This window comes from Solanum stenotomum, chromosome 1, assembly GCF_019186545.1.
Source record: "Solanum stenotomum isolate F172 chromosome 1, ASM1918654v1, whole genome shotgun sequence".
NCBI lineage: Eukaryota > Viridiplantae > Streptophyta > Magnoliopsida > Solanales > Solanaceae > Solanum > Solanum stenotomum.
Window position 1 is genome coordinate 19,159,717 of NC_064282.1, and position 15,355 is coordinate 19,175,071.

At 33.9% G+C, this 15,355-nt stretch overlaps 2 protein-coding genes across 2 annotated transcripts; both read left to right on the forward strand.

Annotated features, from left to right (window-relative positions):
- The first annotated feature begins 617 nt into the window (after positions 1–617).
- LOC125852277 (probable dolichyl pyrophosphate Glc1Man9GlcNAc2 alpha-1,3-glucosyltransferase) lies at positions 618–5,533 on the forward strand. The gene is made up of 4 exons (XM_049532011.1): positions 618–1,582; positions 2,338–2,544; positions 2,774–3,011; positions 4,897–5,533. Exons 1-4 carry the CDS (start codon positions 731–733, stop codon positions 5,241–5,243), a joined length of 1,644 nt encoding a protein of 547 aa, XP_049387968.1. The 5' UTR covers positions 618–730; the 3' UTR covers positions 5,244–5,533.
- Positions 5,534–7,813: 2,280 nt separating this feature from the next.
- Positions 7,814–14,148, forward strand: LOC125841465 (uncharacterized). The gene is made up of 7 exons (XM_049520604.1): positions 7,814–8,016; positions 9,205–9,438; positions 9,538–10,146; positions 10,929–11,102; positions 12,278–12,423; positions 13,688–13,798; positions 13,891–14,148. Exons 1-7 carry the CDS (start codon positions 7,897–7,899, stop codon positions 13,964–13,966), a joined length of 1,470 nt encoding a protein of 489 aa, XP_049376561.1. The 5' UTR covers positions 7,814–7,896; the 3' UTR covers positions 13,967–14,148.
- The last annotated feature ends 1,207 nt before the right edge of the window (positions 14,149–15,355 follow it).

Consider the following 15,355-nt stretch of genomic DNA (forward strand, 5'->3'; position numbering starts at 1 on the left):
CTATATATTTCGTATTATAATATAAGACCCATAAGTCATGCTATATATAAAAAACATAACAAATTATGTGATTAATACTGAAAACAACAAATAACTATTTTTGTGATCTAAGTTATACTCTAACCTTATGCTGATAGAGTATAATGTATTTTTCTTTTCTTTTTTAAAACAAAAAAGAATACACAAACCAACACATATACTCTACTCTCCCACATTTTCTATCATTTTTTTTTCTCTTAAAATGACATAATTTATCCTAAAAGATATAACATTAGTTTTTGAACATTAATTATTTTTTGAAAATTACCACACAACTTATACGACATAACTTAATTGCTACAAAATTTATATTGTACGAGGTAAAAGTTCTCTAAGTTTATATTGAGCGAATCAAGTCTAGATTTATAAGAGTATTTTGATCCACAAATTTGTATTTGATGAGAATAAAGATAAAAATAAAAAAACCATCAAATTTGAGGACAAAAATTAAAGATTACCCCGAAAAGAGATAATTTTTGCAAAAGTTTGATTTAAAGATGGCAAAATCAGTCCAAAAAAGGTGTAATCCGGCCCATTCATCAGAACTTGAAATTAGAGAGTTAATGGATTGGACCCAAAATTATCCATCTAAGAATTGGGCCTAAGCAAGTATAACCCGACCCGACCCAACACAACACAACACAGCCAGCTAGATGCTGACCTGGACAATCCATGACGTGTTATTGCTGACATGTCACCTTCTTCTTCAAGCTCCCCTCCGCTCAAATCTCAACCCCAAACACCACTTCGCCGTCGGCCCAAAGCCATGAAACCCCCAAAGAACCACCACAAACACCACTCTGATCAAACTCCGATCCTAAAACTGAAACCCAATAGACCCATCACAGAGATCTTATGGGTTTCTCTGGTAGCCACATGCATTAAGTTCCTTCTAATCCCAGCTTATCACAGCACAGATTTCGAAGTCCACCGTAATTGGCTTGCTATAACTCACTCCCTTCCTCTTTCTCAGTGGTATTCTGATGAAACAAGCCCATGGACCCTCGATTATCCTCCGTTCTTTGCTCATTTCGAGCATTTTCTTTCTTTCTTTGCCTCCCTTGTGGACCCCATTATGGTTAATCTTCAGCATGGTCTCAATTACAAATCACAACCCACAATTCTTTTTCAAAGACTTACTGTTATAGTATTTGATTTTGTGTTGGTTTTTGGTATTTATAGATTGACACGGAATTTGGGGTACAAAGAGAGAGTTTTGATCTGGGTTTTGGTTATTTTTTCGCCTGGGTTGATGATTGTAGACCATTTGCATTTTCAGTATAATGGGTTTCTTTTGGGGATTCTTTTGATATCTCTTTCAGCTTTGGAGGAAGGGAAGGATTTGCTAGGTGGTTTTGTTTTTGCAGCTTTGTTGTGTTTTAAGCATTTGTTTGCTGTTGCTGCTCCTGTTTATTTTGTTTATTTGTTGAGGCATTATTGCAGGGGTGGGTTGATTAGGGGGTTTGGGAGATTGGTTATTATGGGGAGTGCAGTTGTGGCTGTTTTTGCTGCTGCTTATGGGCCTTTTCTGTATCATGGACAGGTAAATTTTGCTCTTTTCTGCATTTGAAAGTTTTGATCTTTAGTTCTCTGTCTGAGTTGATTCTCTAGTTAGTTCCCTATTTGGATCACATGTAGAATTAGATGTTATTTACTAGTGTTCTATTGTCTTGGTTTCACTAGCAGAAAGATTTAGTTCGTCAAGAATGCATTGATATTTTATTTTCTATTAGTTTATGCATGGATGTTTTCACCAATATGTCTAGAAATAAGATGGACATTTTTAGTCTTAGAACAACGACAAACAATCCCTCAATCTCAATGTGCTTGGATTTCTTGGGGGTATAACTAAAACAGTGATCTCTTGCTTTGCTGTTTGCAGTACCTTCTTGGTACTCTATTAATGAATTTGTCCTACATTGTAAAAAAGAAAAGAAGGATAGTTGGATTCATCTGTATGAATCCTCACAAACCATGTAGCTCCATTTAGACTTGTAGGCTCGTAGAATATTAATAAAAATTGCTCCAATGTTATGAGTTGCATCTAGCTAGTAACAAAATTGTAGACTTTTATTGCTGAAATGTACTTTCTTAAGTTTTATTGTCTTGTTCTTTTCATTCTTTTAGCCTGATTGCTGATGATGCCTAAATCTCCGGCAATTAGATAACCTTGTTTCAAATTTAACCTTGGCTGATCGAAGTGGTTGTTTCTGTTTATTGAATGGTATGATATTCATTGCCTGTGTGCTCTACCATCAAGTCCTGACAATTTGCCACCTGCTTTCAATCCTGTCGCAGATACAACAAGTGTTCCATCGAATGTTTCCATTTGGTCGGGGACTCTGTCATGCTTACTGGGCTCCGAACTTCTGGGTGTTCTATATAATTCTCGATAAAGTGTTAGCATTTTCGCTTGTGAAAATGGGTTTCAGCGTCCAGACACCGACAGCTTCATTCACTGGTGGACTAGTTGGGGACTCCTCTCCTTTTGCTATATTACCTAGAGTAAGCATACCCATTCATCTCGTCATCCAACATATGTTGTGTGTCTTGCTTATTGACAATAACTTCGTTAACTAGCTCACTGATTAGGAATCTTCAAATTCAAATGCATGATAAAAGAGTTACCTTATTTTGAGATAAAACATGATAGAAGGTGTTATCTTTCAGCAAATAATATTAGTTAGAGAACTTGTGAACATCCCATGCTTACACAGACCTCTATATATTGCAGGTCACCCCCATGGCTACCTTCAGTATTGTTTTACTTGCAATAGCCCCATGTCTTATAAAAGCTTGGAAAGATCCCCAACCAAGGATGATTACTAGATGGATAGCCTATGCTTACACATGCGGCTTTATGTTTGGCTGGCATGTCCATGAGAAAGCTTCGCTTCACTTTGTGATTCCCCTTGCCATCATTTCATTGAAAAGTGTGGAAGATGCAAAACACTATTTCTATTTGTCCATAGGTAATTCACTTTTTACTCACTTTTTAGTGGTGATTGACCTCTCAAAGTCATCTGGAAGGCCTGAATTTGTATCACAACATGATTTATGTGACAAGTCTTTTACCATCTCAATTAGCAGAAAATTCATATTTATATCTTTCTGTATAGTTCAGTCACTCTTCTGTATGCTATCATCTTCTAGAAGTTGTTCCGTAATTTGTGTTTCTTATGTTGCTGTGAATGGCTCATTTTACATGACCATACAAAAAGCAGAGCTCTTTCAGTTGGAAATAAGTGTTACTTTCAAGCACCATTCTATTATTAATGTCATTATTTTATCTCATAAATCATCATGATACTGCAATTGGTCAAAACATATTTTCCAAAAATGCTGGCAGTATAGTTTATCATTACCATGATGAATCAGCTATACCTTGCATAATTGCTAGGCTTCACAATTAAATTCCACTGGAAAATGTACAAGAATTTGGTTTATCTAGAAAACAACTAGAAGAATTTGGTATTAAACCAGATTGTGGCATACATATATGTCTACTTAAATCCCCATTTTTGGTTTTCATGCAAAAATATCTATGACTTTGCTAACGTCCTTGATGTTTAAGATTGATTTTGCGCAGAAAGCTTTTCCTATTTTCTGGTGTAACTGCTCTTTTGTGAGAAGTTATTGAGAGACCTATAACTATTAGGATAAAATAAAGGTTTGTTAAAGCAAAAGTTATCATGAGAGTTTCTTAACTAATCTACTTGGACTAGAACTGCGGAGAGGATTCAACAAATTCCTCTATTCTGTGGTACAATTAAATTGGCCACTGCAGACAAGTAGCCTTTTTTGGTGTGTGTGGATAAAACACTATAGTCAAATGGTCTTCAACCATGGAATCTAATCCTTGAGCTAGTAGAATCACATTAAACGATCCTAAGACCAGGTTGACATCAGTTTCTTTCTCTTCATCAAAAGATTCATGATTCTATCCTATCATTAACAACATTTTGATCCTCCATTTTGACTTCACTATTATGTTGCAGGAATTATACCTGTGAGTTTTAATTGCACGAGGTTACCCGAAATAACCAGCTTTAAGTTTTATCATTTCCTTTTCCCTAGATAGAAGATATAGGGAGCTATCGATTTGCTATGAGTCTTTTGTTTCTTCAGAAAATCAAAGCTGCAATCACCATTGGAATATGGAAAAACACATTAGTTTTAGTATTGTTCCATCAGTTACTGTATTAATAGAAGTGCTCAGTAAGTAAAAGTCCTATGTTGCTTGGACTCTTCAAAAATGCCAACGGGTGCGTGTCGGATTCACCAAAAGAGTGTATTTTTGAAGAATCCGAGACGGGTGTGGCATCAAAAGTGAAGAGTCCGCGCAACTAAGAGTAAAACTCATTGTGTTCAATACTTACCGTATGTTGGTTAGGTTTGTTATAGTGTGTTTTGAGCTATCCATTTTTACACCGTTGCCNCAACAGGTGCGTGTCGGATTCACCAAAAGTAGCGTATTTTTGAAGAATCTGAGATGGGTGCAGCATCAAAAGTGAAGAGTCCGCGCAACTAAGAGTAAAACTCATTGTGTTCAATACTTACCGTATGTTGGTTAGGTTTGTTATAGTGTGTTTTGAGCTATCCATTTTTACACCGTTGCCTCAGGTATATCATGTCCAACCTCAAAATTATCCTTATTTAGTTGGGGTCTCTTGAAATCTTTGCAGATAGGGTATCTATCAATATTACACTACTAAATTTCTTCCTTTGCATACTATTTTTGTTACTATTGTTGTTGTGCTGCTGCATCTCCTACTTTTCTTCCTCTTTTTCTGGTTTCGCACCACTCCGTAACTTATATTTCCAGAGACTAACACGTAAACCCTGCTGTGCATGCAGTGTCCTGCTATTCTCTATTTCCGTTGTTATTTGAAGCCCAAGAGTATCCAATTAAGGTTCTCTTACTGCTTTTACATGCTACACTGATGTGGATTGGATTTTCCTCTCATTTTACAACAAAAAGTGAACAGACAAGATATGACAAAACGAGGTTCATCTTGGGATGGTTTGGGAGGTTATACTTGCTAGGTCTCGTGGCCGTTGAGATATATGGACAATTTGTTCATCCTATTCTCTTTGCTGAGAGGCTTCCTTTCTTGCCTCTTATGATGATCAGCATATATTGTGCATTCGGAATGATGTACTCTTGGATCTGGCAATTGAGGCAGATTATCAAGTTACATTAACACAGGTAGCTGTCAAATGCAACCAGCTGCTGCTTATATATAAGATAGAACTCGATACATGTAGCTACAACAACAACATACCCAGTATAATCCCACAAGTGCAAACCTTACCCCCCTACCTTTGTGGGTAGGGAGGCTTTTCCAATAGACCCTCGGCTCAAAAAGAAAAGTTATCGAAGCATGGTTGCATTGGATACGTGTAGTAGCTAATTCTAGATCGGCTTTTGTAGTATCTTGTGTAAACAGTTTTGAGAAACTTTAAATATGATACCAATGTTTATTAGATGCTAATTAACTTGAATCATAGTTGTTAATGTTCATTTCTTTTCTTAAAAGATTAGCAGGAAGTTGTTGTTAAATTTTAATTATGAAGATAAATATAATCTACCTCATTGTTTTTGGTACATGTTGAAAATTTTATATGGTTAGAAGTAAGAAAATATATAAAACAAAGAACTGTCTTGTTTTTTAAAAATAATCTAAGAGCATATTCGAAGATAATACAACTTGATTTAGACAGTATAATGAGAGAGACACGTAAAAGCTCTAAATTATTTGTGGATTTGACCGAAAATCTAGTTATATGCCTGTTCCAAAAGTCTAGGGTAGGTGAAGTTTCAAATTAATCCTAATATGTTTATTCTGTTCGTTTTAATTTGTTTATGCTACTTTTTTTACTCCATTTTAAAAATATATTTTTTCTTTTTTGGACAAATTTTTAAATTTAACTTTTCCCTTAACATGTTTAAAACCATGAAATTAAATGATATTTTGATATATTTTTAATTCAAGACCATAAAATTTAAATTTGTTATTTATTTTCTTAAACTACATTCTGGACTAAAATAAAACAAATAAAGTAATATATATATATATATATATATATAAGGTCCTATTCAAGAAATAAATATTTTTTATATAAAAAATAGAAATTCTTAATTATAAAATTCATTTTTAAAGGAATATACTTGAATAATCTCGCAATAAGTTCCTTGATAATGACCAAATTTATAAAACAACATATAGAATATTAGGTTCTTTGTTGTATAGTCAATTTGGAATAAGTATGAAACGGTTTTAATAATTATACCATTTCTCACACATCCTATTTTTACGAAAAATAATTAAAATAAAAACAAAAATTCTCAATTAGAGTTATAAGTCATCCTGCTATACTTGTGCATTGACCCCATAAAAATATATCTTTGGTCTTTATCGATTTTCCTTCTTTTTTTTTTTTGTGTGTTTCCATTTAAGCTTTCTTCATGATGATATCAACCTTAGGCCTAGTAAAGAAAAAAGACAAACATATAGACAATTTCTTGAAATTGTTTGTATTTATATTTTAAAACTAACATTTATTTTAATCGAACATTTAAATACATAATATGTTTTGGTTAGTTATTTCTAATTCTAATTTGAGAAAACTTATGCACATATTAAAATAATGCAATGTTATGCGTATTAAAATAATCTAATGTTATGTTGACATGTGATCCACAACATTGAAACAATATTTTTGCTCAATTCCATAGCAAACCTAACTTAGAAGTAACATTCTATTAATTTGTACTCCAATACATAATTCACTAACTGAAAATCTTGACTCTTTCAAATTAATACACCAAATTTTCCATAACAAAATAATATTTTCACTTCCCACATAATTTATTATCATCAAGTCATGTGTTTTTACTTCTTCAAATAGTATTTATGTGTAGTTGTTATAATGAAAAAAAATAGTATTGATTATTATTTGTTACTCTTAAAACATTTACATATCAATTAGATGTAATTTTAAGGTTTGCAATTGTATATTCAAGTTGTTTTTTAGCTGAAGACAATAAGAGGTTGTTTGGTTGCTAGGTAATATTCATTGGTATATTAGTTACTCCTTCTTCTATTCTACACAATATAATATACTAATTGGCTCATAAATTATACCTAATATATACTTATGTAGTATTATAAAATGTAACCAAATGTCATACTTGATATTGTCGACTTTTATATAACATAACTAAAAAACTATCCAACATCGTATTTACTAACCAACGACCAAACAACCCCTAAGTTTCTCATTCAAAACTGCCAAGACCTAATCATCACAAATAATTTCCTTTTTAACTTAAATAATCAACATATCCTTCATTTTTAGCTTTCGTTTAATAGGGCTAAAAAAACCATTTCTTCATTTGGTTAGTAATCCTCGACAAAAAAAAACTTTCCCACAAGGCACGTAAAAGAGAGAAAAAGAAAAAGAACACCAAAATGTGGGGTCGTAATATTTTAATTATAATTATTAGTTTAGGAGAATAATTTAAATAATAAAAAATTGAACTTCGAGGATAAATTTTTTTAAAATAATATATTTTTTAATAAAAAATAGATATATATCTTTGTAATATAGTGGACGACTAAAACTGTTGGGCAAAGTAAATAATACTGCTTCCTTTAATTTTAGTTGTGACTTTTGACATACTCTCGGCTCTCTTGAACATTATTTAAATAAGAATAATATGGTGAAATACATAATATATTGAAAAAGAGAGCAGCTTCATAGGAAACAGCCGAAATTGAGAATTTTGGTCATTTATTTATAAGCTATTTTTGGAGTTATCATCTTCATTATTTCAACTTCTCAACAAAAATTATGGGTTCCAGTAGCAGTCGTATAAGATCATCATCATCCGGGTCAAGACCTAAACGGAGCAAGCTCAAATTTTCCTCTTTTTTCTGTGGTGGTGCCTCCACTTCTCAGTTGGACCATGAGGCACTTTTCTTAATCTTTATCCACCTTTCTATATTTTTGTGTGTTTCAGACAAAAAAAAAAATAATCTTTTTTGTTGCTTTGGGGTGCCTATTTGAGTTGTTGATATGATTTATCTGTTTTGTATTCTTGATAATTTTGATTCTAGTAACAAGGTGTTGATCATGGTCAAAAGGGGTTGCTTCAATTTGTTGCTTTTCTTTTTCCCCTTTATTTTCTTGGTTACTTCCTTAAAGTTATCATCTTTATTTGATTTACCAATACTGAAGTCTGAAGTCCAGAGTTGACTTTTGTGTTTCTGTGGTCACTATGCATCTCATTTGTTTTTTCAGTTGGGACTGGTGTAATGAACCTAAATGGGCTTTGTTTCTTTCTTGTGGTGAATAATTGGTAATAATGGGATTGTTTTTGGTTTTAGCATTTTGGTAATTCATTTGTGATGGATGGAGATTTTTCTAGGATATCTAACAAAGACTATTTTTTGCTGAAATTGTTGAACTTAAGTAAATGGGATAAAGCGCGCTTGAACTGCTTCGTGCTTGGATGCTTATTGAATGGTATTCATTGTTGCTCTCTAGCTAGAAAGTCCCTTTGAGCTTTGACATGTGTTTTACATTTCCTACAAGAAACTAAAACTCTTAATCCATTTAAACGTATTTCATCCCTTATATTACCAAAGATGTGGAAGTTGTAGTGGGCAGGCTTTAACAAGTGGTGGTGCAGCTATAGTATCATGCATTTTGTATTTGTTCGGTCCTTCTCTACTATGCTGTTATGAGTTTTTTCTTTTGTTGTTATAGCTTCTAGATACTTTTTAAGGTTGTAAATTGTTTAATGGTGCATCGTTAACATTCGTGTAAGGAGCCTATGTGTGTCATGCTCACTTCTCTGATTAAAAGAGGCTGCTAATGTGTTTTAAAAGGCTGTATTGCTCAAGGAAGAGTTGAAGCAGAGAAAAAGTTTCGCCTCGGTGGAACAAATTTGCACTCGCTTTACTGCTTTTGAACTGCGTGCTGGCAATTCAAGTTTATTGCTACGTGTAATAATATATTTCCCTTTATTAGTGTCCAGTAGAAAATTATATGTTACATTACTTGTTCTTCATGCTGACTTAATCTTATTATCAAGTTCAACCTATCCTGTAATCTACATCCTTAAATTTGAAATTGAGATATGATGGTGTTGTACAGCTTGAAGATTATCCCCAACCTCTGGTTGGTGATTTTTCCCGGAATTCTATAGCAGAATCTTCTTCAACATTTAGTTCAGAAGTTGGTCATGCTACTCAACCTGAGACAGGATCCTCATCAGAAAGCACTAGTGGTCTTAGTCATGATGCTTTTGTTGAATATAATTTGATAAATGCCGAAGTGAACATCAATAATACATGCATTTCAAATGAAAAACATTCAATATGTGACCAGGTTAGTTCTTATCTAAGTTCATAACTTCACATTTTGGACGAATAGTCATATAGCTACTGTAAATGGAAACAACCATCTCAAGAATTGATCTCTTCACAGGCTAGAGACAGCTTGGCTGCAGCTGTTAGTACTGAATCTTTGACGCGCTTGAATACTGAAGACTCTCACACTGTGCCAGAAGAGTGCAGAAGCTCATGTTCACATGGGGATTCAATCGAGAATCACGGGGATGTGCATATTGAGTCAAGTTCTGATTCTAGATCTATTTCTGTTACTTCTGACTCTATACCAAGGCATCAATTTCTTGAGGGTGATACCTCTGAAGAAGCAACAACTTCAGGTTCGGGATTTCTTTTGCTGGATAGTGAGCTTGGAGTAAACTCATCTCAAGATGTGCTACATGTTGATGTGGTGAGTATCTCTTCCAACATTTTATCTAGTAGCATTGCTGATATAGGTAGTCAAGAAACAAGAAGAAACAGTAGGCGGCTCTTTTGGGATGCTATATCAAGACGCAGTTTAAGAAGGCATAGTGATTCTCCAACCATTGTTTTCGCAACTGGTCATGCTGATGATCTAGGATCTCGTGACAGATGGCTAATTGATTTGAATGGTGATCTCCATTATGATGGGGTTGGATTGGATTCTGGTTATGGGGCTGGTAGGAATCATCGCAGAAGTGAACAAAGACAGACAACAAGATCTGAGGTAATATATCAAGATCTTTTCTGTTACTCTAATGCTTTTGACTGTTTGAGGTGGATATAGGCAATCCCTGCATTTGTTTTTTTTTTAATATATAGGGAGTATGTTTAACTTAAAAACAGATTTTTTGATCATAATGAGTGTGAATTATATCAGGAGAAGGTAAATGCACTAGTCTTCTTTGTAGGAGGTTTTGGTCTGTTATGATGGCCAATTATTTTCAGCCCTCTTATGGTATACTTACACTCTCCAAAGCTTGATTATCTAGGCATATCATCCATATTTATGTTTCGCACACTATATTGTATCAAATGTTAACTTGCATTTTTGTCTCGTTTAATATCGTTTTTTTAGATATATTTTCCACTAGTTGCAGTAGAAAATCTTAAGAAAACATTGGTCTCAGCTAATTTTCCCTTTCTTTTTCCATGTACGTCTTTCTTTATTAAGGACATGCTGTCTTACATGAAAAAACCAAAGGTGCCTATAATGGCAGCAATTCAAAGAAGTCTTTGTTTTTTCAGTTTTTTTTTTTTGGTTTTAAAATTATGTGTTTGCACAAATGTGTAATTATAATTCTACATTTTTTTATGAGCACAAATGCATCTTAACTTTATGTTTGGTCATTGTAGCATCGTGAGGCTACTTTCAAATACGGACTACTTGGCACTTATATCACTTCTCTTTTGAGGCATTTAATATCATGTTTCCTTATGTTCTTTTTATTTTCATACCTAGAAATCATTAATGATAATCCCAATAACCTGTCTGTATTACATATACAGACATCTGAAAGAGTTCTTGAAGGCTTTGGTAACCGAGTTCCACAACAAAATCTTTGCTCATCAGGCCTTCATCCTGATGGTTCATGTTCGTGTGAACCATTACTTACAACTGAAGAGTTCAGTACCCTTGCAAGTATTTCACGAATAATTATACTAGCTGAGGCCTTATTTGAGGTATGTCTCCAACATCTAATGTCCTTAAGTTTCAAATTCTAGTGGGTATTTTTTGTTAGGAATGACAACTTAAGAATATTCTCTAAGCATATTATGCATCCTTCCTTTTCCCTATTCAAGTCACATTCAGGAGAGTTATTACAATGAACTCTCATGTTGTTTGTGGATTTTGAGGATGCCAAATTTACTGTTATTACCATATAAACACTTAGAAGGAAATAAGAAAGGAACAAGACAAGTTGCTGTATATTTTTGTTATCTATCAGCTCGTGCTATTTGACAATGGAGTATGTCTAACTCTAGATTGAGGGATGTAAGACCCCTCCTTTTTGGACTGCAAGTTGGGAATTGGCTTGTCTTTGAACTAGAATAAAATAGATCTAATTAGGCGTTTACCGATCTTTGGTTGAGATCTTCTTTCCTCTACAAAAGTTTGTCCCGTTTGTGAATCAACCTGTTTGGTTTAGCCGTGTTAATTATTTTTAAAATAGGAAGTTGTGTTGTGTGATATATTTTTTTCTTGACTACTGATTGGAGGTATTGGACACCGGGTGGAAACCAGGAAAAAAGAGTGGAATTAAGATTTTTCTTTTCTTAATTGATCTGTGTTGCTGGGTGTTTGTTAATCCGTCCTAAAGAAACTTTGCATCTGCATTATTTCTTGGTGAATAGATCGCCAACGGTAAACAAAACTCAAGGAGCATAGTAGAAATGCTTGACATCAGTTTATCCAGTATTAAGAACCCTATATAATAATTCCAGCTGAAAGCGTGAATACATCCAACTTGCATAGTTTTCTATTCCGAAGGCACTTGATTGTTGCCAGTTACCTTAATCGCAGTGACCTGAGTTTGGATTCAGTGCAAGCTTGAATCTTAGTAAATTTTACAGTGTTCAGCACCTTCTCCGGGAACAATCTTTTTTTACATTGTTCAGCACTCAGCACTAATAGCATAGTGCCTGCTTAAAAGTGTACTATAGACACAGATTGAGAGGGATATACTGGATACTGAGTGAATGTACTTTCAAGATTGAAGGCTAAAGGAATGAGGTGTTCACGGTTACTGATTTTTTTCATTCAATAATTTGTGACCTGTTAATACTTTCTGGTATCTCCACTTGCCTTATTATGTGATTGCAATAGTTTGATGATATGGCTTGGTTTCTTTTCTTAGGTCCTCGATGAGATCCATCAACAATCTTTCACACTTTCGCTATCTACGCTCTCGCTTCCAGCTCCAGATTCTGTTGTGGACTCATTTCCTCTCAAGTCTCACAAGAAGTTAGGAGCTATAGACAATGCTCCCACTGATATCCAACAGTATGTCTTCTTAACTAGTTGAATAATTGATATGCTTGCTTGAGTTATGTTGCCTCCTAAGGTATATACGTTAGCAATCAGTAATTGGCACTGCCTCCTCCCCTCCAAATAATAGTCTTCCGCTTTGGTAGCTGAAATCACTGAAGAGAAAGAAAACAAAGAGCTTAAAAGAAGTCGGAGAAAGCAAAAGAAAAAGAACAGAAAGTTGTTCATGCATATTGTCAGTTCTACGATTCTCCAGTCTCCTACTGCAGTAGTTTGTTATTAATTTGGATTTGTTAGGAAAATCAAATTTAAAGTTTCGTCATGCATGAATTATGGTTTAGCTAGCATGCTTGTGAAATACTTATAAAAATATAATTGATCTCTCTATAATTTTTCTTAAAGTTTTGACACATAAATTTCCCTCTTTGGATTGATTTGACTCTTTGGTTAGATGTAATGGGATCTAATAAAGCTATCTTTTACCCAGTTGTTAGACATAAGATAGCCGGATTTTCGATCCTTAGGCAATCTTCAGTCTTCACTAGTAACATCATGAAGATTCTTGGCTTAAGGGTTATGACCTTTCCTCCCAGTTTGTTTTGACGAGTATCCATTACTCTATCATCTATCAAAGGCTCTATCTGGTTCTTTATAACTGAATCATCTCTCTTGATCAGTTATTTTCAAGTTTCAACTCTAAGTGGACCTTGCCCTTATGATCACTAGATTGGGGTAGCCATATTTCAAAGCTAAAATTTCAGTCCCCACCAAATTATCCATTTCCAGAAGTTTCTGCTGATTCAAAGATGTAATTTAAGCATCAAGTAGTGTTACAACAACATACCCAGTGTAGTCCCACAAAGTGGAGTTTTGGGAGGGTAGACTGTGTGCAGACCTTACCCCTACCATCGGAGGTAGAGAGACTGTTTTCGATGGACCCTCAGCTTAGAGAAGATAATCCAAAGTAGTCCCTGAATAAGAAGTAAAGGAAGTACGAGAAACAACTGATAATAACAAAAAGGACAGATAGTAACAGACAGAAACTACAACAAAAACAATGCAATAATTGAGATATAAGGAAACAACAAATAGTAACAGATACTTAAAACATTAAGTAGTGTTGATGGGAGAATTTTCTGTTCTGTAGTCTTTGACCTTTCTATTTGAATTTCAAGTGGCAAAAACATGAACAGCTTGACAGCCTTAATATTCAGCCACAACAATGAATTTCCGTAAGACTATATACCCTGTATTAATAAGCTGTACTATGTCTTTGCAGGTGCCACATTTGTTTGGCTGAGTATGAGGAGGGAGACAAACTGAGGGTGCTCCCTTGTCGCCATGAATATCATATGCATTGTATCGATAAATGGCTTAAGGAAGTAAACCGGTATGTTCAGACAATTCCGTGTATTGCTATGTACTTTGAGATGTAACTTGTGCCTCACTTCTGTATTGATTTCCTACTTTCTGGTTTTCCAGGGTCTGCCCAGTTTGCAGGTGCAATGTTTGTGAGAATCCCCCAATTGGTTCTGTCTCGAATTCAGAAGCTTCTTAACAGTGGTGCTAAACTGTGTAAATATAGAACAGGTTTAGGTGAAAATGTAAAAATGTTGGATTGAATTGTGTTAATATAGCTGCAAGAATTGTAAATATATATGATGATATGTGTAGGTAAAATTGGGTTGAAGAGTTTCTATTAGCTGTGAAAATTTCTTCTTTCCTTCATTTCTCATCTCTTTCAACTCATGCTAAATATTTTTTTTTTTGTTTCCCATCCAGTGTCCGGTACCTATATTGGAACTCGACTAAATCCGGATTTGCGTCGGGAAGCGCTCCCTAACAAAGGAGACTTTGTGCCCAAGGGGACTCGAACCCGAGATCTCTTGATTAAGAACTCATGCTAAATATTAAATGAATGCAACAACTCCAACCCACAAAAAGTTAATTAATAACTCATCTCAAAAGATTAGAAAATTAGTTTCAAACAAAAATTTATATGACTTATTTTTTCTGAAATATGCTTAATGAAAATTCTATGCCTCTTACTGAATTTTGGTTTAGCACCACCATTCTTATTATTGACTCTTTCATAGCGTTAGGTGAAGTAATATCTATTGTGATTTTAATTTATACGTGTTAAAATAAAATTGTTTAATTTGTTGTGAACTCAAGATTCATGTAAGTATATTTTTTTTGAGCAATAACAATTCATGAATCTCGTATACAAAAATTATTAAATAACATAGTACAATATGATTAGTATTGTATTTATTTCGTTTTGCGTATTTATATCCTCATTTTTTTTGGGCCTCTTTTCTTAACATATAGTAAACTTTTGAAAAAATGATAGCATAACAATTCATAAATTTCGTATACAAAGTTCATCAAATATGATTAATCTGTATTTAGAAAAATAAGTTTAAACGAAGGATAAATTTAGATCTTCATTTGTATTTATCTATATTAGCATTTTCAGGATTCAGACCCTATCGGTGGGATTGCATTTGTATTTATATTTGTAGTAGCATAATCTTCGTTGTCATTATATGGAATACAGTCACAAATTTCTCCCCAGTCACAAATAGGTCTACAATGGCGACCTTTAACCACGTAGGCACAATCTTCATCTGTATAACATGCAAATCCACCTACAAATGTTTTACTTAGAACACCTGTAAATAAATATCATTAGTCATTTTTGTCATGGTACATATATTTATTAACAATAAGTACGTGTGTATTACGTTAATTCATGCTAGGAGAAAAAAATTGTAGTTAGAGAGACAGAGTCAGAAACCTCTTGCAACAATAAAAAGTGCCATAATATAAACCAACTTCAAGGATGTCTTCTCCATATCTAGAATATTTATTTGTAGTTATGTTTGCCTTTATTTATTTTTTTACTTATTGTATAAAACTTTAGACACTTTTATAGTTTAGAAAT